We start from the raw sequence: 25,978 nt of genomic DNA, 5'->3' as shown, positions 1-25,978 counted from the left end.
CAGTATCCACTTCTGCCCTGAAGGGTTCTAGCACCAGTTGAGGTTTCATATCTGGCCATTCAAAAACTGAATTGTCCGGAAACTGGTTTTTCATGGACAGTGATCCCAGAATAGAGTAAGTAGCAGAACGAAGACACCGTTTTGAGGTCCCAAAGGAGGGTATCAGGAGAATTTTACATACTCAGGACTTGTGTCCTTTGCATTGGCTTAAGATGCCCGATTCTCCTAATTGTCTTAACATGAAGCTACCACTGGGACCATTGTAAATGCAGCATTCCTCCCACTTTCAGGAGAGCGAACCCAGTGCTCCCCTCCATCTCTGTATTGCAGCTCAAATGAATGTTCTTTTCCTGAAAACGTCACTACGCTGGAAGATTGATAGATTTTTAAACATTACCCCAATCAAACTTTTAAACCTTTCAGTGTTTTTGCCCATAGTGGCCACTGAGGACCTGTCAAATGCGCACACTCCCACTCTCATTTTTTATGGTCTTAAGATCAGTATGGAGAGTGCTGCAGAGACAGCCTGTGTGGAAAAGCTGGTTCCAAAATCCATTGTGGTCCCTGTCCAAAGGGTACTGGATTTGAACACTAAACCTGTATTATTCTTCAGATCCCAGTTTCTTCAGCCCTTTCTGACAGTAAGCACTTACTGTCAGTGCTAGTTAGAGTCATAGAGATGTGCAGCATGGAAACAGACCCTTCGGTCCAAACCGTCCATGCTGACCAGATATCCCAACCCAATCTAGTCCCACCTGCCAGCACCCGGCTCATATCCCTCCAAACCCTTCCTATTCATATACCCATCCAAATACCTCTTAAATGTTACAATTGTACCAGCCTCCATCACATCCTCTGGCAGCTCATTCCATACACATACCACCCTCTGTGTGAAAAAGTTGCCCCTTGGGTCTCTTTTATATCTTTCCCCTCTCACCCTAAACCTATGCCCTCTGGTTCTGGACACCCTACCCCAGGGAAAAGATTTTGTCTATTTATCCTATCTATGCCTGCCATAATTTTGTAAACCTCTATAAGGTCACCCCTCAGCCTCCGACGCTCCAGGGAAAACAGCCCCAGCCTGTTCGGCCTCTCCGTTTAGCTCAGATTCTCCAACCCTGGAAACATCCTTGTAAATCTTTTCTGAACCCTTTCAACTTTCATAATATCTTTCTGATAGGAAGGAGACCAAAATTGCACGCAATATTCCAATAGTGGCCTAACCAATGTCCTGTACAGCCGCAACATGACCTCCCAACTCCTGTACTCAATACTCTGATCAATAAAGGAGTAAAAAGTGAGGTCTGCAGATGCTGGAGATCAGAGTTGAAAATGTGTTGCTGGTTAAAGCACAGCAGGTTAGGCAGCATCCAAGGAACAGGAAATTCGACATTTCCGGCCAGAGCCCTTTATCAGGAATGAGGAGAGTGTGCCAGGCAGGCTAAGATAAAAGGTAGGGAGGAGGGACTTGGGGGAGGGGCGATGGAGATGTGATAGGTGGAAGGAGGTCAAGGTGAGGGTGATAGGCCGGAGAGGGGTGGGGGCGGAGAAGCCAGGAAGAAGATTGCAGGTTAGGAGGGCGGTGCTGAGTTGAGGGAACCGACTGAGACAAGGTGGGGGAGGGGAAATGAGGAAACTGGAGAAATCTGTGTTCATTCCTTGTGGTTGGAGGGTTCCCAGGCAGAAGATGAGGCGCTCTTCCTCCAACCGTCATGTTGTTATGTTCTGCCGATGGAGGAGTCCAAGGACCTGCATGTCCTCGGTGGAGTGGGAGGGAGAGTTAAAGTGTTGAGCCACGGGGTGGTTGGGTTGGTTGGTCCGGGCGTCCCAGAGGTGTTCCCTGAAGCGTTCCGCAAGTAGGCGGCCCATCTCCCCAATATAGAGGAGGCCACATCGAGTGCAGCGGATGCAATAGATGATGTGTGTAGAGGTGCAGGTGAATTTGTGGCGGATATGGAAGGATCCCTTGGGGCCTTGGAGGGAAGTAAGGGAGGAGGTGTGGGCGCAAGTTTTACATTTCCTGCGGTTGCAGGGGAAGGTGCCAGGAGTGGAGGTTGGGTTGGTGGGGGGTGTGGACCTGATGAGGGAGTCACGAAGGGAGTGGTCTTTGTGGAACGCTGATAGGGGAGGGGACGGAAATATATCCCTGGTGGTGGGGTCCGTTTGGAGGTGGCGGAAATGACGGCGGATGATACGCTGTATATGGAGGTTGGTGGGGTGGTAGGTGAGAACCAGTGGGGTTCTGTCTTGGTGGCGGTTGGAGGAGCGGGGCTCAAGGGCGGAGGAGCGGGAAGGTGGAGGAGATGCGGTGGAGGGCATCGTCGATCACGTCTGGGGGGAATCTGCAGTCCTTGAAGAAGGAGGCCATCTGGGCTGTACGGTATTGGAACTGGTCCTCCTGGGAGCAGATGCGGCGGAGACGAAGGAATTGGGAATATGGGATGGCATTTTTACAGGGGGCAGGGTGGGAGGAGGTGTAGTCCAGGTTGCTGTGGGAGTCAGTCGGTTTATAGTAGATGTCTGTGTTGAGTCGGTCACCCGAGATAGAAATGGAAAGGTCTAGGAAGGGGAGGGAGGGAGAGAGTTAAAGTGGCTCAACACTTTAACTCCCCCTCCCACTCCACCGAGGACATGCAGGTCCTTGGACTCCTCCACCGGCAGAACATAACAACATGATGGTTGGAGGAAGAGCGCCTCATCTTCCGCCTGGGAACCCTCCAACCACAAGGGATGAACTCAGATTTCTCCAGTTTCCTCATTTCCCCTCCCCCCACCTTGTCCCAGTCAGTTCCCTCAACTCAGCACCACCCTCCTAACCTGCAATCTTCTTCCTGGCTTCTCCGCCCCCACCCCTCTCCAGCCTATCACCCTCACCTTGACCTCCTTCCACCTATCACATCTCCATCGCCCCTCCCCCAAGTCCCTCCTCCCTACCTTTTATCTTAGCCTGCCTGGCACACTCTCCTCATTCCTGATAAAGGGCTCTGGCCCGAAACGTCGAATTTCCTGTTCCTTGGATGCTGCCTAACCTGCTGTGCTTTAACCAGCAACACGTTTTCAACTCTGATCAATAAAGGAAAGCATACCAAACGTCTTCTTCACTATCCTATCCATCTGCTACTCCACTTTCAAGGAGCTATGAACTTACACTCCAAGGTCTCTTTGTTCAGCAACACTCCCTAGGACCTTACCATTAAGTGTATAAGTCCTGCTAAGATTTGCTTTCGCAAAATGCAGCACCTCGCATTTATCTGAATTAAACTCCATCTGCCACTTCTCAGCCCATTGGTCCATCTGGTCCAGATCCTGTTGTAATCTGAGGTAACCCTCTTCGCTGTCCACTACACCTTCAATTTTGGTGTCATCTGCAAACTTACTAACTGTACCTCTTATGCTAGCAACCAAATCATTTTTGTAAGTGACCAAAAGTAGCGGACCCAGCACCGATCATTGTGGCACTCCACTGGTCACAGGCCTCCAGTCTGAAAAACCCTCCTCCACCACCACCCTCTGTCTTCTACCTTTGAGCCAGTTCTGTATCCATTGGCTAGTTCTCTCTGTATTCCATGAGTTATACAGAGGTGGTGGGTAGGTTTGTACGAGTATGTAGGGGCTTTACAGATGGTAATGCATTCTATATTTAATCAATTTTGAGATTTCATGGTATTCCTATTGTTAAATATGGCACCAAAATATTTGCAAAAATGTAACAGCAATTTTCATGTAACGAATAAACCTTGTATATTGTGGTGATGCATTATTGTTAGGTTAGTCCTTGTTCACCGTACTGATCTGGGGATGGAATTTTCTTTAATGCCTTGGAGTTGTTATATAATGTGTTGGTTCAAACCTGTTGTTTTTGTGGAGTTGTTAGCCTATTAAAGTAAATTGGCTACAGCTTCTGTTAACGTAATGGAAATTCAGACAGATGTATTTGTGTGAGTGTTGCAATGTGACAGAGGCATGGGGAATGTTATATATATTGAGTGTTATTGGAACAGAGAGTATCTTTCAATAGGGCACAACTTGAGCAGATACAGGTATTTTTAAAGGAAAAATTTATAAGTATTAAAGGCAGATACAGGTATTTTTAAAGGAAAAAATTGTAAGTATTAAAGGCAGAGAAACACACAGGGTTGTGGAGAATTGGAATTAATTTTGGCTTCAAAGAGGTGACAGTAGCAGCATGGGCTGTTAACTGTGTATTTATAAAGTAATTTCAAGGCTGGGTGGTTTCCACAAACAGCTTGGTACAGTATTTGCGTAGACTCAAGTAGATTTGAGTTAGGGATGTAAAGGCACTTATGCACAATCTAGGAGATGCTGTGGTGTTGTCGGAGCAGGTAAGGGAGTACTAGGTGAATAAAAATACTTGGGCAGACTGAATAAACCAAATGTCATTCTCTCTTCAGTCACCATGAACTGATTTCTATCAGCAGTGTGTGTAACAAATTACAGTTTTCAGGTTGGCAGGTAAATCAGAGGGCAGGCTATCTGCCTGAGACAGACTGCTTAGTTTGTATATTGGGCTGCATTGATAACTCTGCTTGTAATATTCACTACTCCCTCTGAACACCTCTTACTTGCCAACGTCTCAATCAAAGCCTTTGCCAGATCTATTTGAGTCAGGTGTCGTAAAGACTATTTTGAGTTTAATATGTAAATTGCCCTGCTGGGTAATATAGATCAGTTATTAGTTTCATTTCAGCTGAGATGGAGAGATATACATACACACATAAATATATTCATTTCTTCATGGTAAGTGTTGATTTTTAGATTAGATTACTTACAGTGTGGAAACAGGCCCTTCGGCCCAACAAGTCCACACCGACCCGCCGAAGCGAAACCCACCCATACCCCTACATTTACCCCTTACCTAACACTACGGACAATTTAGCATCGCCAATTTACCTGACCCGCACATCTTTGGACTGTGGGAGGAAACCGGAGCACCCGGAGGAAACCCACGCAGACACGGGGAGAACGTGCAAACTCCACACAGTCTGTCGCCTGAGTCGGGAAATGAACCCGGGTCTCAGGCGCTGTGAGGCAGCAGTGCTAACCACTGTGCCACCGTGCCGCCCACAAAAATTTTGCATTTACAAAAATGCAAATCACAACTTCAGTTCTGTTCTTACTGGTGTCATTTGTTTCATTTTTAAGCTCAACTGATGAATGAGTTTGCTGTAGAATATGCTATAATCAACCCGAAGGCTATAACCATGGGCCAGCTGTATGGTTGCTTTGATCCTGTAAGCCATGAGTGGACAGACGGGATCCTCGCTACAACCTTCCGTGCGCATGCAACATCTGCCACCAACACGAGGAAGTGGATTGTATTTGATGGACCTGTTGATGCTGTTTGGATTGAAAATATGAACACAGTGTTGGATGACAACAAGAAAGTAGGTGCAGGTGTTTTTGAAAAGTATGAAATATCTGGGAAGATATCACACACAATTGCACAGATACCGAAGCCCTTTTTTGTCAATACTTTTATTCAATTTATTTTCCCAAGCTCCATTCTGAGCCCTGCAAATTCAGCTTTCATTCATTCACTATTATTCAAACCAATAGTGAATTGTTGGGTTCTTGTAGACTGGCTTGGGAAGGAGTCCCATACTCATTGTGGGAACTGGGTTCACTTATGACCTTCATCTTTCTCTTCTGGCCAATCAATTTTTAGGCAGCTGAAACCACCATGAATTTTATTCAATTTTGCTTTTACTCATTTCCTTCATTTTAAGAACATTCCTTTCTCCCCTGTCTGCCTCAGCGGTTAGTCTGTACACTGCTGCTATCAATGGGTTGATCCTTGATTGTCTTGTTTCTCTGATGTGGAGGCGCCGGTGTCGGACTGGGGTGGACAAAGTCAGAAATCACATGACACCAAGTTATAGTCCGACAGGTTTGTTTGAAATCATAAGCTTTTGGAGTGCTGCTTCTTCAAGGAACAGAGCTCCGAAAGCTTGTGATTTCACATAAACCTGTTGGACTATAACCTGATATCGTGTGACTTCTGACTTTATCTTTTATTTCAATTCACATGGATTATATTTCTGTCTTACTGGTGACTCAATCACCCTTTTCTGTCACCTTTATGTCAGCCTTAATAAACACAGCTGCTACACCTCCATTCTATTTTTTCTGAAGATGTTATACCTTCACAATTTGATTACCACACTGACCTGGCTCAGTAAACCCACCCATACTTGGCTTATTACAATATATTGTTACTGCCAGTTCCCCTGTTTTATATAGACATTGTGCATTGCTATATGAATAGTTTAACTGATTTTTAATTCCTCTCATAGCACTTTTAAAAACCCATAGTATAGCCTTGTTCTATTGAATTATGACTTTGTCATTTATGCCTGCAATTGTTTAGTTTGGTGTTTTTCTTTATTATTTTGTGAAATGTGGGTCACTCCAGCACTGCTGTATTGGCAGGAGGTACACGATGTTCCATTGGTTATTGACTTCTATTGGAAACTTAGTGGACACTGACTTTCACTAAACAAAAACAATAACCAACATCAAATTTGTCTGCCTTAGAAAGCGAAGGATGATGAAGAATCAATGTGTGACTGAGCATCTGGAGAATCCTTTTTAACTTTATTTCAGATGTGGGTATCATTGGCAAGGACATGTTTTGATGCCCATCCCTAGTTGACCTGGAAGTGCTTGTTAGCACACTTCAGATGGTAACTAAGAGTGCTGTGGGTCTGGACTCACATGTTGGCCAAAAGGGCAGCAGATTTCCTTCCTAAAAGGACACTTATAAATGTTTTTTTTTGCAGCAACTGATGATTGTTAACCAAGACTATAAAACGTAGGAGCGGAAGTAGGCCATCCTGCCCATTGTCTGCTCCACCATTCAATGAGATCTGATAATCCTAAACCCCACTTTTCTGCTCCATCTTAACGCGCCTTAATTAGAAATCTATCCATCTCAGCCTTGATTATACCTAACAAGCCAGTCTCAACATCTCTCTGCGGGGGAGAATTCTGCAGACTATTCACCCTCTGTTGCCATAGTTACTATTACTCAGACTAGCTTTATAACTCAAGGCTTAACCATTGAACTCAAATTCTGCTAGCAGGATTTGAACCCAGACTGGACCTGTTGGTTGATAATGGAGTGACATTACCTCTGCACCTATCATGAACTTTATCTCATTTAACTTCAAAACACACAGAAAATGTGTCCAGGAGAAATACTAGGTCTTCCTTGGGTTTTCACCAACCTACTCCACATCTCTTCCCTTAAACAGCTAAGCAATACTCACTGCTATGGGTTTGGGTTCTAGTACAGAAATTCTTTATTTGAACAGGTACACCGTATCTTAAACTAGTGGTTACTCTTCTACAGTTCACCATAGCTCATCAGTTATACTTGACTTGAGAGTGTGTTGCTGGAAAAGCACAGCAGGTCAGGCAGCATCTGAGGAGCAAGAAAATTGACGTTTCAGGCCGGAGCCCTTCGTCAGGAATCTTGGATGCTGCCTGACCTGCTGTGCTTTTCCAGCAACACACTCTCAAGTGTGATCTCCAGCATCTGCAGACCCTCACTGTCTCCTAGTTATACATGACTGTCTGTGTTCAGGTGATTACCTGATGTTGCTACAATGACTTTATTCCTTCATTCTAAATTAAGGAGATAAAGCATCCCAACAGCAAACACTGAACTTCACTTGCTTGTTGCCTTCTCATAGCACATCTGTACTACTTTGCTAAACATCTAGCAGCTCAGCACAGTGCATGTTATTATTTAATAAAAGTATTCTTTTAAAAACAGGAAGTGCTGGGGAAACACAGCACCTGTGGAGAAGTTAATACTGGAAATCTTGGTCTGTAACTGTTACTATCTCATCCAAAATAAGGCTGTTTAATTTTGACACTAGAATATTTGCAGGCTCTACCCTACGAGAGAAATGGAAGATACAATGTTTGTGAGTTGTAACATGGCCAAACTGTTAAACGATTTACCAGTGTTCTGCAAAAAATCTAACTTCTCGAGCTGATCCTATGTTCTGGGGCCCCTCAGATCTGCTTTGAATAGTGGGTTTCTTCATTTTGAAATGAGACGTTGTGGTTGATTTTTCTTTTCTGTAAATCAGGAGCACTGTAGCTACCTAAAGACATTGATGCACCATTTTCTGGTTTCCTGCTGCTACTTTACTAGGGCACTGGCAGAGCTGCCTGAAGAAACGCCACAATCTCTGGATCTTGGGTCTTCTGTCAAACCTCTGGTGAGAGACTGGACGAATCATAATGGGATCTCTGAACCTGATTAGTTCTCTGCTACAATTAAAAGTCAGTTAGTAAAAGTCAATGTCCATTGAGTTTCCAATAGAAGTCAATAACCAATGGAGCACCTTGTACCTCCTGCCAAGACGGCAGTGCTGGAGTGACCCACATTACAGATGCTAAAGAATTGAATCATTAATGCCAATCACTTCATATTTTGCTGAAATATTTCTACCTTGATGTGATTTCTGTGGTGTTCAGAAACATAAGGATACAGTGATTAAATTGCTGCTTATTTCGTACACACTATTTGTCAATATCCTTAGTAGTTTTCTGCAGCATCCTCAAAGAAAAGGCAGGAAGGTGAAAGGGAGTTGTATATTTTCTGCAAGTCAGCTCATCAACAGCATTAGACAAAAATCCTAGTTCGGGATATATTCCTCAGAGTGTAACACTGAATGATTCAACATGAAGCGACAATGCATTTTAGCGTTTGAGTTTTTAAAAAGTTTTGATGGTTAGAAAGCATCAGTGTTGAGGTCATGTTCAATTTTCTAATTGGAAGAACAGTAGAAAGACTTGCTTGTCAATGATGCAGGAAGTCCTTGTTATTTAGTCCCATGGTGTAATAGTTGCCCGCGCTGTGTGACACTCACCATTGTTTACATGTCATTTGTCTTCCAGTTGTGTTTGATGAGCGGTGAAATTATTCAAATGAGCTCCAAAATGAATTTAATATTTGAGCCAGCAGATTTGGAACAGGCTTCCCCAGCGACTGTCAGCAGGTAATGATCGACTGAGAGATGATCAGTGTGATGGTACTGTCAATTCGAAAGTGTCGTGTTTTATCTTGGAGTGAGGTTGTAAGGCAGAAGTGCAGAAATATCTAGAAGAAGGTAAGCAATTTGTGAGGCCCTAGGTTTTTGTTTTAAATTTGGAACAAGGAATGGTTTGGAGGGATATGAGTCGGGTGGTGGCAGGTGGGACTAGATTGGGTTGGGATATCTGGTTGGCATGGACAAGTTGGGTTGAAGGGTCTCCTGTTTCCGTGCTGTCCATCTCTATGACTCTAATGGAAGCAGCCTGAGTGTAGCCAACCCTCACAGACCAGTCTTTCTAGACTGTTTTTTGTTTTTAAGTTTAGTTTTAAGTGGAAGCCTTTGGGATCTCAAAAGAGTTGGAAGCTTCAGTAAATATCTACTGGCTGCTACACTCTCTGATTCTTCTCTTGACATTTCTTTTCCTCTTGGATTGGAAAACTGCATGTTAGAATCTGTGTCTGAATTTGCCTTTTTCCCAAGGGATGTAATTATGGGATATTTCTATATAGGAACAGTTAACTAGTGAAAGGTACTGTATGGGCAGCATGGTGGCACAGTGGTTAGCACTGCTGCCTCACAGTGCCAGAGACCCGGGTTTAATTCCTGCCTCAGGCAACTGTCTGTGCGGAGTTTGCACGTTCTCCCCGTGTCTGTGTGGGTTTCCTCCGGGTGCTCCGGTTTCCTCCCACAGTCCAAAACTGTGCAGGTTAGGTGAATTGGCCATGCTAAATTGCCTGTAGTGTTAGGTGAAGAGGTAAATGTAGGGTGGGTTGCTTTTCGGAGGGTCGGTGTGGACTTGTTGGTTAAGTTTCCAATAGTTATTTTAAATTCCTCTTTCTTTTGTTTAAATAAACATACCGTTTAAATAAATTGGGTTTTGCTTAATGTCGAGTAGTTTGACCAATCACATTGGATCTGGAACACGGCAGTTCACATCTGTGTTTAAAATAAGAAAACGTTAGGTCTAGGCTACCTTCTTAAAATGTATTGAGGGTGTCTGGTCTGGTCCATGAAACCAGTGATTGGCACAGGATGCAGCCACTGTGGGCAGTGTTAACTTATTTCCTCTTTGACCAGATGTGGTATGATTTACCTGGAGCCCCATCAGCTGGGCTGGACACCACTGAAAGATTCTTACATGGATACCCTGCCAGTCACTGTCACCGCTGAGCACAAAGAACTGGTAACGCCACATTTTAAAATATTTAACTTTAGTTGGAAATCAGCGCTTGGCGAACATTTTTCTTCTGTGTCCACATTATCGAGGTGTGAAAATAGTTGCAGCCCACCCCCCCCCCCCCCCCCACCTAACCCAAAACTACCCCAACAAGCTCTAGGATTGGGAGGGCAAGCCAGGGTGGTGTTAGGTTTCCAATACAAGAGAATGCATGGCTTAGAAAGGGTGGACGCTGGGAATTTGTATCCGTTAGATGGGGATATTAGGGCACAGCCTTAGAATTGGAGGGGGGGTGGGGGTCAATGTAGAAGGGAAATGAGGAGACATTTCTTCAGCCAGAGAGTAGTGGCCCTGTGGAATTCATTGCGCAGTGGAGGCCGCAACGTTAAATGTCTCCGAGGCAGAGATCGATAAATTCTTGATCTTGCAAGGAATTAAGGACAACGGAGAGAGTGCGGGTCAGTGCCTTTGAATTGCTCATTAGCCCTGATTGAACGGCAGAGTGGACTCAATGGGCCAAATGACTTTACTTCCACTCCTATGTCTTATGGTCTTATGGAGACATCGTTGCTTTGGAGCTCACTACCTCAAACTCTGAGCTCAAATTCCTGACCTCCACTTTGGGAAGGCCTGTGTTTGCTGTGACTAAAACTTGTCAGAGTTATTATTCAAAGTTGTTGACAGTAGCACCACATGAAGTAAGTGGGCAACACTGAACCTTGGAATCTCTTCCATATTATATGACATTCTTATATGGTGAGCGTTTCTCACATTTGAAATCTCCACTTTATTTGAAATAAGAACATAGGACTAGGACCATTCAGACCCTCAGTCAGTTCTGCCATTCAATGACATCATTGCTGAATGTTGGCCTAACTTCTAACTGTAGCCTAAACATCTCAGTATTTTTCAACACAGTCACATTATACATCTAAGTCCAAGGTCTAATTGCAAAGTTCAATACCAAAGTTTGCCCTCCACTGTGAAATCAGTTATAACCTAGGTAGTCTACATGTGTAATTCCATTAGTATGAGTCTACTTATGAACCTATAGATTATGTTCATGTACAACTAGACCATAGTGCATAGGATACCACTTCAAAGTGTGCGGATGACACAAAACTCAGAGTCATTGTGAACTGTGAGAAGACCAATTTAGAACGTAAGAAGAGCATGAACGGACTAGTGGAGTGAGCAGGCAAGTGACAGATGAAATGTAATGCCGATAAATGTGAAATGATTCATTTTGGTTGGAAGAATGAGGGGAGACAATTAAAAAAAGATGCAGTTCTAAAAGGTCTGCTGGAGCAGATGAACCTGGGGATATATTTACATAAGCTATTGAAGGTGGCATAATAGGTTGAGAGAGCAATTCGTAAAGTATATGGGACCCTGAGCTTTATAAGGACATGAAGTTCAAAAGCAAGGAGCCCTTGTTTGACTTGTATAAAACACTGCTTCAGCCTCAACCGGAGTATTGTGTTTAGTTCTGAGCACTCCTTTTTACGATGGCTTATGTAGGCTTTAGAGAGGGTGCAGATGAGAATGGTTCCAAGAATGAGAAATTTCATTCACATGGATAGTTGAGAGATTCTAAGGTTGCTTTTCTTGGTGATGAGAAGGCCTAGAGGAGATTTGATTAACGAGTTCAAAATCATAAAGGACTTGGACAGAGGCAGATGGAGAGAAACTGTACCCGTTGGTGGAAGGACCAAAATCCTGGGGGCACAGATTTAAGCCAATTGGCACAAGAAGCATTGGCAAATTGAGGAAAAGCATGTTATGTATTAATAGTTAGGATCTGTACTATCTGAGAGTATGTTGGAGGCAGGTTGTATTGTGGCTTTCAAAAGGGAATTGGATAATTATTTGGAGGAAAAAGAATTTTTGGTCTACAGGGAGAAGTTAGGGGAGTGGCACTAGATTAACTGTTCCTTCTGACAGTGAGAGAAATGCATGTTGGGCCAAATAGCTGCCTTCTGTGCTGCAACAATTCTATGATTCTATGAAATTTAAGTATTAAATATCTAAATGTCAGTGATCACTGACAGCGCATGAACATGTGAGTCCAGTTCCCATCATCTAAACCTAAACTGTTCAGGGATAGACTTTCCTATTTTATTTGTATTGGTGCTAATTTGATCATATTTCAAATGGGCAAAATCTTGGCCGTGCTGAGATATGCCTACTTGGATCTTGGGATTTACCCCACAGTTTTCCTGTACTTTGGTTGTCTAGGCGACCGTTGCCCCAATGAGCTCCAAATTGCTCTAGTGCTGCCAACTTAAAACAAAAAATTCTTTCAAGGGATCTGGGCATAACTGGCAAGGTCAGCATTTATTATCTATGTGACTCCAGGCTCACATCAATGTGATTGCCTCGTGGCTGCCCTCTGGGCATTTAGGATCAGGCAATGAATGTTGGCCCAGCCAATGACACTGTTGTGCCATGAATAAGTTTAAAAAAAACTTTGAGGAGTTATTTTCAAGATTCTAGAAATTATCATGCAAAGATGTTTCAAATAAATCACCTAATACTTCGCTTTCAGATCAATGACATGTTCCACTGGCTCATTCAGCCTTGTTTGGATTTTACTCGGCTGCACTGCAAGTTCTTTGTGCAGACTTCTCCAATGCACTTGGCCTACACTATGATGAGGCTTTATTCTTGTCTAATGGGTGAGTGTTCAACTTGAGTTGTAGATCTTTCTACCCTGTTGCTAAAGGGCTCTTAGTGGTGGAACGGTAATACTGCTGGACGAAGAAGTCCAGGCTAATGCGCTGAGGCATGGTTTCAAATCCCACCATGGCAGATGGTGGAATTAAACTATCTGGGATATAATATTGGTAATGGTGAGCATGACAGCAATTTTGTTCATTAATTCTTTTAGGAAAGAGAATCTGCCATCCTCACCATATGTCTGACTCTACAGAAAAATAGTGATCTTTTAAAAAAATATTTAGGTTACAAATTCTTTTTTTTAAAAAAAAATCATCATTTTTCTGTAGAGTCAGACATATGGTGAGGTTAGCAGATTATCTTCCCTAAAATAAGTCATAAATTACCAGAATCCAGCTTTGATTTTCTAATCAAACTGTTCAGACACATCTCTGGAGCAGGTAGAGCTCAAACCCAGGCCTCCTAGCCAAGAGCTGAAAATGTGTAGCTGGAAAAGCGCAGCAGGTCATGCCCGAAACGTCGATTCTCCTGCTCTTTGGATGCTGCCTGACCTGCTGCACTTTTCCAGCAACACATTTTCAGCTCTGATCTCCAGCATCTGCAGTCCTCACTTTCTCCTCTTAGCCTAAGGGTTGGGACATTATCACTACACCACAAGAGCCCCAAGTGTTTGGCTCTTAACTGGGCATCTGCAATTGCCACTGCGTTTAAGGGCATTTAGGGATGGCAATACATAGAATCATAGAGTCTTACAATACCGAAACTGACCCTTCAGACCAACCAGTCCATGCCGAACATAATCCCAAACTAAGTAAGTCCCACCTGCCCGGTCCTGGCCCATATCCCTCCAAACCTTTCTAATTTATGTACTTATCAAAATGTCACGTTTATCTTGGAAGTGATGCCCATGTCACACGAAAGAATAAGGAAAACAAATTTCTGGGTCAACTGCATTTTGACTTATTTGGCAATGCTGTTGTCTTAGAACCAATTAAGTTAATCACTGAAGGACTGACCAATTTGTCAGGCTGGGGGCTCTTGTGGTGTGGTGGTAGTGTCCCTAACCCTGAGCTGGGACCTAGGTTTAAGTCCCACCAGCTCCAGAGGTGTGTCATAACATCTCTGAACAGGTTGGTTAACAAAGTGTAAGTTTCTAGAACTGTTAAAACTTGGGAGGGAATTGTTTTATCGCACAGTGTCACATCATGTTTTGTTAAAAACTCCAATCACTTTTTTTTATTCTGGGCTAGTATCAGAAAAGGAGAACAATGATGTACATTTTTGATTTTTGACTTACATCCTAACGTATGAATACTTCAGTACACGTGGCATTAGGTCTATCAATCAATCAACCTTCATTCACATATTCATCCTCCCTGTACTGGGAAAGACAATGGAGAATCGTGTCACTAACAATTAGTTTGTCATTTTCCAACCTACAGATGAAATAGCACAGTCAGGACAAGAGGACAACGAAGAAATGTCAAGCCAGCAAATCACCCTGTGGCTGCAAGGTCTATTCCTCTTCGCCACTGTGTGGGCTGTAGGTGCCACTATCAATGGAGAAAGCCGCAAGAAATTTGATGTTTTCTTCCGCAATTTGATTTTGGGAATGGATGATCATAACCCCCGTCCAAAGAGTGTCAAACTTACAAAAAACAATATATTCCCAGAGAGAGGTTGGAATGTAAAATTTATAAAATGCAGAAATCCTTTTGCCTAAGAACGTGGCGGAGAGATTAATGTGCTTTCTTTTCCTGGTCTTCATATAGGAAGCATCTATGATTATTACTTCAAAAAGACAGGGAGTGGCCAGTGGACAGTGTGGACTGATTACATCTCAAAAGACCAAGACATTCCTGCTGGTGCTAAGGTCAGTCTGCCTTTTTCACTTGGGACATTCCAGGTCAGATGCCTGTATTTAATGACCATCTTTTTCTAGGTTCAGATCAACGTTGCACTTAATGTTGGTCTCCAGGATTACAAGATTAATTTCTTTAGTCTGACACTCCTCTTTATACCCAAGCAGAAAATGAATAGAACTTATCCCTGGTACATTTTTGCACCAAATTTATACTTTGCTTGTAATTCAAATTTTAAAGATAGATACAGCTGACCTTAATAACATTTTTTTTTACAGGTTCAAAGTGTGGTTGATATTGATCCCCACAGATGAACATAGGAAATTACAGCAGGCCATTCAGCCCCTCGGGGCTGTTCCATCATTCAGCTAGATCATGGCTGATCTTCTACCTCAGTGGCATTTTCCCACACTATCCCCATATCTAGATGTCTCTCAACCTCAATCTTGGATATATTTAATGACTAAGCTTCAAAGATTCACCACTCTTCTTATCTCACAGCCAGCATTATACAGCACGGAAATAGACCCTTCGGTCCAACTCACACATGCTGTCCAGATTTGCCAGACTTATCTAGTCCCATTTGCTTGCATTTGGCTCATATCCCACCAATCATTGACAGCTCTGTATTCTTCAGTTTTGAGAAATATTATTAAATGCATCTGATATGATCCATAAAATGGAACAATTTGGTTTGAATGCATTTAAGAGATTGCAGTGGGATCTTGTAAATGAATCAAAGGTTGGGCCAGCTAGCCTGATTCATTGTCAAAGCTTTGTGAGCTTTGGCCATCTTTATTGTTATTATCAACATTTTAAATCCCCAAGCTTCCTTTATTTAACATATTCTAGAATATGTTAAATATATCAAGTTATAATCATGAAAAGGTTTATTGGATTTGAATGAGTGGGCGGCATGGTGGCACAGCAGTTAGCACTGCTGCCTCACAGCGCCAGAGACCTGGGTTCAATTCCCACCTCAGGCAACTGACTGTGTGGAGTTTGCACATTCTCCCCGTGTCTGCGTGGGTTTCCTCCGGGTGCTCTGGTTTCCTTCCACAGTCCAAAGATGTGCAGGTCAGGTGAATTGACCATGCTAAATTGCCCGTAGTGTTAGGCAAAGGGGTAAATGTAGGGGAATGGGTCTGGGTGGGTTGCACTTCGGCGGGTCAGTGTGGACATGTTGGACCGAAGGGTCTGTTAACACACTGTAAGTAATCTAATTTAAAGAGTGAAACCTCCCCTAATTAGAATATAAATAGTCATTCATAATAAATAACCTGAGTATTGAAGAAAGAGATATGTCATCGAATTTTACATTTGTTAGGATAGATGCAAGAGTGTCGAATTTCAAAGGAAGCAACACTTTTTACTGCATGGGGAAAGGATGCTGATTACAAACCAATTCTGTTGGTTGACATGCTGCCTGAGAGGGTGCACCGAGGAACTCCTGACACCTTCCCCCACCCGCTTTTGTTTCAAATAAAATAGGTGCAAACACTTCAAGGGTGCTGGATATCATTGTAACATGAGGGGCAGTCTTGCAGCTCAGTAATGCAGTTCCTCCCCCTGCACTGAGAGGCCTAAGTTCAAGTCCCATATACTCCAGAGGTGTGCAGCTATGTCGCTGAATAGGTTGATTAGGAAAAATAGGTTAAGTTTTTAAAAAATTATTGCTGAAATATGGAGCCTGTCTTGTGATGCAGTGGATGTGTCCCTACCTCTGAACCAAGAGCCCAGCATTCAAATCCCACCAGCTCCTGCGGTGGGTAATAACATCTCTGAATAGGCCTGATAAGAAAATAACTGGGATTTGGCAACTGGAAAATAACCTTCAGTTGTGTGTAAGAGCACTTCTGGATATAACATAGTTGTAAGATGTTGTTTTGCTGGCACAATGATAGTGTCTCTACCTCTGGGCCAGGGAGCCTGGTTACATTCCACCTGCTCCAAAAGTATGTAATAACATATCTGAGCAGATTGATTAGGAAATATCGATAGCTGGGATATTAGGTCGTGTGCCTGCCTCTCAGCCAGGAGATTTTGGTTCCAGTTCTGCCTACGCCAGAATATGAATAATTTTGCATTCTTAACTGATTGATAGGATGAAAGCCAATGTACATAATACAATGGTAAAGTCCACTGACACAAGCTGGCTTTGAGCATTGTTATATTTTCCTCTGAGAATATTCCACTTTAACCTGACATAGTGGGCGGCACGGTGGCACGGTGGTTAGCACTGCTGCCTCACAGCGCCTGAGACCCAGGTTCAATTCCCGACTCAGGCGACAGACTGTGTGGAGTTTGCATGTTCTCCCCGTGTCTGCGTGGGTTTCCTCCGGGTGCTCCGGTTTCCTCCCACAGTCCAAAGATGTGCGGGCCAGGTGAATTGGCCGTGCTAAATTGCCCGTAGTGTTAGGTAAGGGGTAAATGTAGGGGTATGGGTGGGTTGCGCTTCGGCGGGTCGGTGTGGACTTGTTGGGCTGAAGGGCCTGTTTCCACACTATAAGTAATCTAATATCTGGACAGTTTGATTAGAAATATCTACAGTTACGATGTTTTTGATGTTTACTCTCTCAATTTCTCTGGATTTCCAGGTTTCAGATCTTATTATTCCAACCATGGAAACTGCCAGGCAGACCTTTTTCTTACACACTTATATCTCACACAAAATCCCTTTGCTGTTGCTGGGACCCACCGGCACAGGTAAATCTGCCATCACAAACAGCTTCCTCATGCATCTGCCCAAAGAGCAATACATTCCCAACTGCATCAGCCTTTCGGCCAGGTCATCAGCCAATCAAACACAAGACATTATCATGTCTAAACTGGACAGGAGGAGGAAAGGAGTTTATGGCCCACCGGTGGGAAAGGAGTCCATTGTCTTTGTAGGTGAGTGATTGAAATTTCAGCTAGGTTGGGTGCAGTCACGATTTTTCTTCAACGAAAATCTATTCAGTGTTTCAACTTAATAATGGAAATTTGAAATGTATTTAAATAAAGTTAATAATGTCATTGAAATGACTAGGCAAGGCTGCTCATTTTCAGAAGCACCTTGCCACCATCATAGTTCATTCAGCAGCATCTACTAATAAGATGGGTTGAGGGATCAGAATGGTGGGGTGATGTGGTTGGTGGAGAGATCATAGAATCATAAAATCCCTACAGTGCGGAAGCAGGCTATTCAGCCCATCAAGTCCACATTGACCTTCCGAGGAGCATCCAACACAAACCCGCCCCAATATCCTATAACTTTGCTTTTCCCATGGCCAATCCACCTAACCTTCACATGTTTGGATTGTGGGAGGAAACTGGAGCACCCAGAGCAAACCCACGCAGACACAGGGAGGACATGCAAATTCCACACAGGCAGTTGCTCAAGGATGCAATTGAACCTGGGTCTCTGGCACTGTGCTAACCACTGAGTCACTGTGCCACCTAGGCCAGGGTTAGGAGAACAGTGGTTAGAGTCATGGGGTGATGATGAAGGTGGTAAGGACAACTGGGGATTGGCAAGTGGAGGTTCAGTTCTCAGGAATGTAGCAATGGTTGTAGAAGAGCAATCTGGAGCAAATCCTGATAATTGTGTTTAACTTCCTCAAACTACCATGGCAATGTGATTTGAAACCACAGCAGGAGGATATTACATTGGACTTCTTCGTTATCAGTCCAGTAACATCACCACCACCCCCTCCTAGTTAGCAGCTGGTTGAACTTTGTCCCCCCAGTTTAGAAGCATACGGGTTAAGTCCACCTCCATCAATGGAGTGAAACTATGGACTGACACTGTGTCATTGCAACAGAATAGTAGGCTGGTTAGCTCAGCTGGTGGAGTTTGCACATTCTCCCCATACCTGTGTGGGTTCCTGCCGGGTGCTCCAAAGATATGCATGTTAGGTGGATTGGCCATTTTAAATGCGGGGTTATGTGGATAGGTTGGGTCTGAGTCCGAGGGTTAGTGGTTAAATGATGGGCCGAACGGCCTCTATCTGCACTGTAGGAATTCTATGATTCTAAACCACCACCAGTCATCTCTCCCGAATGAGGGAGCAGCACAATTGTCTGGTACAAATATCGACTCTGAGAGAGTGGTGCTGGAAAAGCACAGCAGGTCAGGCAGCATCCGAGGAGCAGGAAAATTGACGTTTCGGGCAAGAGCCCTTCATCAGGAATTTTCTTGCTTTTCTTGGTGAAGGGCTCTTGCCCAAAATGTCGATTCTCCTGCTCCTCGGATGCTGCCTGACCTGCTGTGCTTTTCCAGCACCACACTCCCAACTCTGATCTCCAACATCTGCAGTCCTCACTTTCTCCTAGAACTATCAACTTTACCTGTGAGGGAATGTGTATTGTTGGTAAACATAGAAAAGAAAAATACAGCACAGAACAGGCCCTTCGGCCCACAATGTTGTGCCGAGGTTTAATCCTAATGTAAAATATAGTAACTTAACCTATGCACCCCTCAACTCACTGCTATCCATGTGCATGTCCAACAGTCACTTAAATGTCCCTAATGACTCTGCTTCCACCACCACCGCTGGCAATGCATTCCATGCATTCACAACTCTCTGCGTAAAGAACCAATCTCTGAGGTCTCCTTTATACTTTCCTCCTAATATCTTCAAACTATGACTCCTCATACCCGTCAATCCTGACCTGGGGAAAAGTCTCTGGCTATTGACTCTATCTATTCCACTCATTATTTTGTACACCTCGATCAGGTCTCCTCTCTTCCTCCTTCTCGCCAGAGAGAAAAGTCCGAGCTTATTCAACCTTTCTTCACAAGACAAGCCCAGGCAGCATCCTGGCAAACCTTCTTTGCACCCTCTCCAAAGCCTCTGTATCTTCCCTATAGTAGGGCAACCAGAACTGGACACAATGTTCCAAGTGTGGTCTTACCAGGGACTTGTAGAGCTGCAGCAAAACCTCACGGCTCTTAAACTCGATCTCCCTGTTAATGAAAGCCAAAACACCATAAGCATTCTTAACAACCCTACCCACTTGGGTGGCAACTTTGAGGGATTTATGTACTTGCACACCCAGATCCCTCTGTTCCTCCGCACTGCCAAGAATCCTGTCTTTAATCCTATATTCAGCATTTGAGTTTGACCTTCCAAAATGTATCAATTTGCATTTATCCAGATTGAATTCCATCTGCCATTTCTCAGCCCAGCTCTGCATCCTGTCTATGTTGCGCTGCAGCCTGCAGTAACCCTCTATACTATCGACAACACTTCCAACCTTTGTATCCTCTGCAAATTTACTAACCCACCCTCAACCTCCTCATCCAAGTAATTTATAAGAACTACAAAGAGCAGAGGCCCAGGAACAGAGCCCTGCGGGATCCCACTCAACACTGACCTCCAGGCAGAATACTTTCAATCTACAACCACTCTCTGCCTTCTGTCAGGTAGCCAATTCTGAATTCAGGGAGCCAAATCTCCCTTTATCCCATCCTTCTTGTCTTTATGTATGAGCCTACCATGGGGAACCTTATCAAACGCCTTGCTGAAGTCTATATATACCACATCCACTGCTCGGCATTATCAACCTGTCTTGACACCTCCTCAAAGCTAACATAAACCCTGGCTCACTCAATCAAGTATTACAAATCATGTTATGAGATGCTTTGTGAGTTTTTGTTTTCTATTTAAAGCTCAAGTATTTCATGTGTTAATTCTAGATGATCTTAATATGCCTGCAAAAGAAATCTATGGAGCCCAACCACCAATTGAGCTCCTTCGACAGTGGATAGATCATGGTCACTGGTATGATCGGAAAGATACATCAAAGCTGACCATCATAAATGTATTGTTTATTTCGGCAATGGGGCCTCCTGGTGGAGGGAGGAATGACATAACAGGTAGGAACTTCACAAAGAACATCAGGTGTTGGAGAATTATGGCACATATTATGACTGGGAGATGCTATGTGAGTTTTTATTTTCCCTTTATAAAGCTTAAGTATAATTCATTGCAACATTAGTCAGTGTATTTAACTCTTTGGCTTCATAATTACAAGATCCAGTCATTGCAAACTGGGATAATATTTTTAAAAGTGTGTTTGAATTTCATCATGGTATTTTGAGTTCAGGTGGAGTCATACATCTGGAATTCAAATATAAATTATTGGAGTAACTGTGCTGTGCATACCTGCAATGTGTATTATAACGCGTCTTGATCTGGTGCTTGTTTATTTCATGGTTGCAAATGAAAACATATCTGAATTCGTAGAGTCATAGAGATGCACAGCACGGAAACGGACCCTTCGGTCCAACCCGTCCATGCTGACCAGATATCCCAAACCAATCTAGTCCCACCTGCCAACACCCGGCCCATATCCCTCCAAACCCTTCTTATTCATATACCCATCCAAATGCCTTTTAAATGTTGCAATTGTACCAGTCTCCACCACTTCCTCTGGCAGCTCATTCCATACACGTACCACCCGCTGCGTGAAAAACCTGCCCCTTAGGTCTCTTTTATATCTTTCCCCTCTCACCCTAAACCTATGCTCTCTAGTTCTTGACTACCCCACACCAGGGAAAAGACATTATCTCTTTATCCTATCCATGCCTCTCATGATTTTATAAACCTCTATAAGGTCACCCCTCAGCCTCCGACGCTCCAGGGAAAACAGTCCTAGCCTATTCACCTCTCCCTATAGCTCAAATCCTCCCACCCTGACAACATCCTTGTAAATCTTTCCTGAACACTTTCAAGTTTCACAACATCTTTCTGATAGGAAGAAGACCAGAATACACGCAATATTCCAACAGTGGCCGAACCAATGTCCTGTACAGCCGCAACATGACCTCCCAACTCCTGTACTCAATACTCTGATCAATAAAGGAAAGCATAACATATGCCTTCTTCACTATCCTATCTACCTGCAACTCTACTTTCAAGGAGCTATGAACCTGCACTCCAAAGTCTCTTTGTTCAGCAACACTCCCTAGGACCTTACCATTAAGTGTATAAGTCCTGCTAAGATTTGCTTTCCCAAAATGCAGCACCTCATATTTATCTAAATTAAACTCCATCTGCACTCCTTAGCCCATTGGTCCATCTTATCAAGATCCTGTTGTAATCTGAGATAACCTTTTTAGCTGTCCACTACACCTCCAGTTTGTTTGTCACCTGCAAACTTACTAACTATACCTCCTATGTTCACATCCAAATCAGTTATGTAAATGATGAAAAGCAATGGATCCAGCACTGATCCTTGTGGCACCCCACTGGTCACAGGCCTCTAGTCTGAAAAGCAAATCTCCACCACCACCCTCTGTCTTCTACCTTTGAGCCACTTCTGTATCCAAATGGCAGGTTCTACGTATATTCCATGAGATCTAACCTTGCTATCCAGTATCCCATGGGGAACCTTGTCACATACCTTGCTGAAGCCCATATAGATCACGTCCACCACTCTGCTCTCTTCAATCCTCTTTGTTACTTCTTCAAAAAACTCAATCAAGTTTGTGAGACATAATTTCCCACACACAAAGCCATGTTGACTATCCCTAATCAGTCTTTGCCTTTCCAGATACGTGTACATCCTGTCCCTCAGGATTCCCTCCAACAACCTGCACACCACCTACATCAGGCTCACTGGTCTATAGTTCCCTGGCTTGTCATTACCAACTTTCTTCAACAGTGGCACCACATTAGCCAACCTCCGGTCTTCCGGCACTTCACCTGTGGCTATCGATAATACAAATATCTCAGTAAGAGGCCCAGCAATCACTTCTCTAGCCACCCACAGAGTTCTAGGGTACACCTGATCAGGTCCTGGGGATTTATCGCTTTTATGTGTTTCAAGACATCCAGCACTTCCTCCTCTGTAATATGGACATTTTTGAAAGATGTCACCATCTATTTCCCTACAGTCTATATCTTCCATACCCTTTTCCACAGTAAATACTGATGCAAAATAATCGTTTCGTATCTCCCCCATTTTCTGTGGCTCCACACAAAGGTTGCCTTGCTGACCTTTGAGGGGCCCTACTCTCTCCCCAGTTACCCTTTTGTTCTTAATGTATTTGTAAAAACCCTTTGGATTCTCTTTAACTCAATTTGCCAACGCTATCTCATGCCTCCGTTTTGCCCTCCTCATTTCCCTCTTAAGTATACTCCTACTTCGTTTATACTCTTCTAAGGATTCACTCAATCTATCCTGTCTATATCTGACATACGCTTCCTTTTTTTTCTTAACCAAACCTTCAATTTCTTTAGTCATCCACCATTCCCTAAACCTACCAGCCTTTCCTTTCATCCTGACAGAAATATACTTTCTCTGGATTCTTGTTATCTCATTTCTGAAGGCTTCTCATTTTCCAGCCATCCCTTTACCTGTGAACATCTGCCCCCAATCAGCTTTTGAAAGTTCTTGTCTAATACCGTCAAAATTAGCCTTCAATTTAGATCTTCAACTTTTAGATCTGGTCTATCCTTTTCCATCAGTATTTTAAATCTAATAGAATTATGGTCGCTGGCCCCAAAGTGCTCCCCCACTGACACTTCAGTCACCTGCCCTGCCTTAATTTCCAAGAGTAGGTCAAGTATTACATTTTCTCTAGTAGGTATATCCACAAACTGAATCAGAAAATTTTCTTGTACACGCTTAACAAATTCCTCTCCACCTAAACCCTTAACATTATGGAAGTCCCAGTTTATGTTTGGAAAGTTAAAATCCCCTACCATAACCACCCTATTATTTTTACAGATAACTGAAATGTCCTTACAAATTTGTTTTACAATTTCCCTCTGACTATTAGGGGGTCTATACTACAATCCCAATAAGGTGATCATCCCTTTCTTATTTCTCAGTTCCACCCAAATAACTTCCCTGGATGTATTTCCAGAAATGCCCTCCCTCAGCCCAGCTGTAATGCTACCCCTTATCAAAAATGCCACTCCCCCTCCTCTCTTGCCTCCCTTTCTATCCTTCCTGTTGTATTTGTATCCTGGAACATTAAGCTGCCAATCCTGCCCATCCCTGAGCCATGTTTCTGTAACTCCTATGATATCCCAGTCCCATGTTCCTAACCATGCCCTGAGTTCATCTGCCTTCCCTGTTAGGCCCCTTACAATTAAATAAATGCAGTTTAATTTATCAGTCCTGCCTTGTTCTCTGCTTTTTCCCTGCCTGCCCTGACTGTTTGACTCACCTTTGTTCTCAACTGTACCAGTCTCAGATTGAAATCTTCCCTCACTATCTCCCTGTCCTATATCCGTCCTTCTTGTACGGGTCAATTCTACCCCAAAACAGCTTCCAATGATCCAAAAATATGAATCCTTCTCCCATACACCAGCTTCTCAGCCATGCATTCATCTCCTCTATCCTCCTATTCCTACCCGCACTAATTCGTAACACTGGGAGTAGTGTTTTGTAGAGGAATAAGACAGTGCTATTTTCTGGGTCTGTAGATTGAAAGAAGCAAAAACGGCCCTTAGTAGAGTGATATGCTCTTCTTGTCGGATGTGGGGGTCTAGGGAGAGTCTACGGGTTACTGAGGATTATATCTGCAATAAATGTTGTTGGTTGCGAACCCTACCAGATTGAATGGATCGGTTGAAGAGGCAGTTAGAGGCAATGAAGAATTTACAAGAGCAAGGGGCTATGATAGATGACAGTTATAGGAAGGAGGGAAAGTCTCAGTTACAGTCCCATAGATGGGTTTACTACAGAAAAGATAAGAGAGGTAGGCAGGTAGTGCAGGAATCTTCTGTGGCTATCCCCATTTCAAACAAATATGCTGTTTTGGAAAATGTCGGGGGTAATGGATTCTCAGGGGAACATAGCACAAACAGCCAAGTTTCTGGCATTGAGACTGGCTCTAATGTAATGAGAGGTACATTGGTTCCAAGTGATCGATTGTCTTAGAGGACTCTCTAGTCCGAGGCACAGATAGACGTTTCTGTGACCAGCAGCAAAAAATCAGAATGGTGTGTTGCTTCCCTGGTGCCAGGATCAAGGATGTCTCAGAGAGGGTGTGGAATGTTCTCAAGGGGGAGGAGGGCCAACATCAGGTCATTGTCCACATTGGAACCAACGACATTGGAAGGGAAAAGGTTGATTACAGAGATTACAGAGGGAGATTACAGAGAGTTAGGCAGGAGTCTAAAAACGAGGTCCCTGAGAGTAGTAATGTCTGGATTACTCCCAGTGCTATGAGCTAGTGAGGGCAGGAATAGGAGGATAGAGAGATGAATGTATGGCTGAGGAGCTGGTGTATAGGAGAAGGATTCACATTTTTGGATCATTGGAAGCTGTATTGGGGTGGACATGACCTGTACAAGAAGGACGATTGCACCTAAATTGGATGGGGACTAATATACTGGCAGGGAAATTGGCTAGAACTGCTCAGGAGGATTTAAACTAGTAAGGTAGTGGGGGGGTGAGGGTGGGACCCAGGGAGATAGTGAGGGAAGATTTCAATCTGAGACTGGTACAGTTGAGAACAAAAGCGAATCAAAATTAACTTAATACTTAATTTGCAATCGTACTGTAAGCAGGAACCAGGCACAGTCCCCGTTTTACAAACCTGGAACAAATTACATTCTGGGGATGAAAACAAATATACAGAGCATGGGACAGATAGAGATTTCAAAGAACGATCCAGTAAAAATTGGGACAGTCTGTCACCCTGAGCCTACACAGAGTTAAGTAAGGATGAAGAGTCCAATGAAAGGTGCGTCTTGGCCCAACTTTGGGGGCATAATCGGGGTACAATCCAGAGATACATTTTCATCCACAATTGAAAGTGAGTGAACAATAGATATAAAAGGTTTTTTTCCAGCAATTGGCAGACCAAGTATCTTAACCTTTATCCAAGTTGACTCTACATGTCAACAGTATAGATACTGTTATGGAGCAGCGTAACGTGGAGCTGAAGTTTGCTGTTGGTGGGTCCAATACCACTATCAAGAGAGTTGGTAGTGACAGCATCCCACTAATGTCAGCAGCCCCAGCCATTTAACACTTTGATGAGTGAGAGTTGACTGGAGAGGAGACTTAATTCTCCACCAGCCCACCCCACATGACAGGATGCCCTACCTCAGAGATCGTCCAGCCCATGTGTATTCTAAACACAAATTTAGTCAATCTTTCTAAAGGTGCACTGAGCTAATATTAGATGCTGAATGTTTAAATGGAATTGTAAACTGTAAATTTCATTGTAGGGATATAAATTA

The 25,978-nt window shown here is 43.5% G+C and overlaps 1 protein-coding gene across 1 annotated transcript in view; it reads left to right on the top strand.

Annotated features, from left to right (window-relative positions):
- dnah3 (dynein axonemal heavy chain 3) overlaps nucleotides 1–25,978 on the top strand; it is a 187,519-nt gene that overhangs the window by 109,328 nt on the left and 52,213 nt on the right. The window contains exons 35-42 of the mRNA XM_060840939.1: nucleotides 5,164–5,405; nucleotides 8,935–9,035; nucleotides 10,149–10,254; nucleotides 12,797–12,926; nucleotides 14,370–14,606; nucleotides 14,700–14,800; nucleotides 17,387–17,681; nucleotides 20,470–20,649. Of these exons, the coding sequence (XP_060696922.1) occupies nucleotides 5,164–5,405; nucleotides 8,935–9,035; nucleotides 10,149–10,254; nucleotides 12,797–12,926; nucleotides 14,370–14,606; nucleotides 14,700–14,800; nucleotides 17,387–17,681; nucleotides 20,470–20,649 (1,392 nt within the window). The remainder of the gene's footprint in view (nucleotides 1–5,163; nucleotides 5,406–8,934; nucleotides 9,036–10,148; nucleotides 10,255–12,796; nucleotides 12,927–14,369; nucleotides 14,607–14,699; nucleotides 14,801–17,386; nucleotides 17,682–20,469; nucleotides 20,650–25,978) is intronic.

The sequence above is a fragment of the Hemiscyllium ocellatum genome, chromosome 20 (assembly GCF_020745735.1).
Source record: "Hemiscyllium ocellatum isolate sHemOce1 chromosome 20, sHemOce1.pat.X.cur, whole genome shotgun sequence".
In the NCBI taxonomy this organism is placed as follows: domain Eukaryota; kingdom Metazoa; phylum Chordata; class Chondrichthyes; order Orectolobiformes; family Hemiscylliidae; genus Hemiscyllium; species Hemiscyllium ocellatum.
Note: the sequence above shows the minus strand (reverse complement) of the source record. Positions and strands in the feature narration are given on the sequence as shown.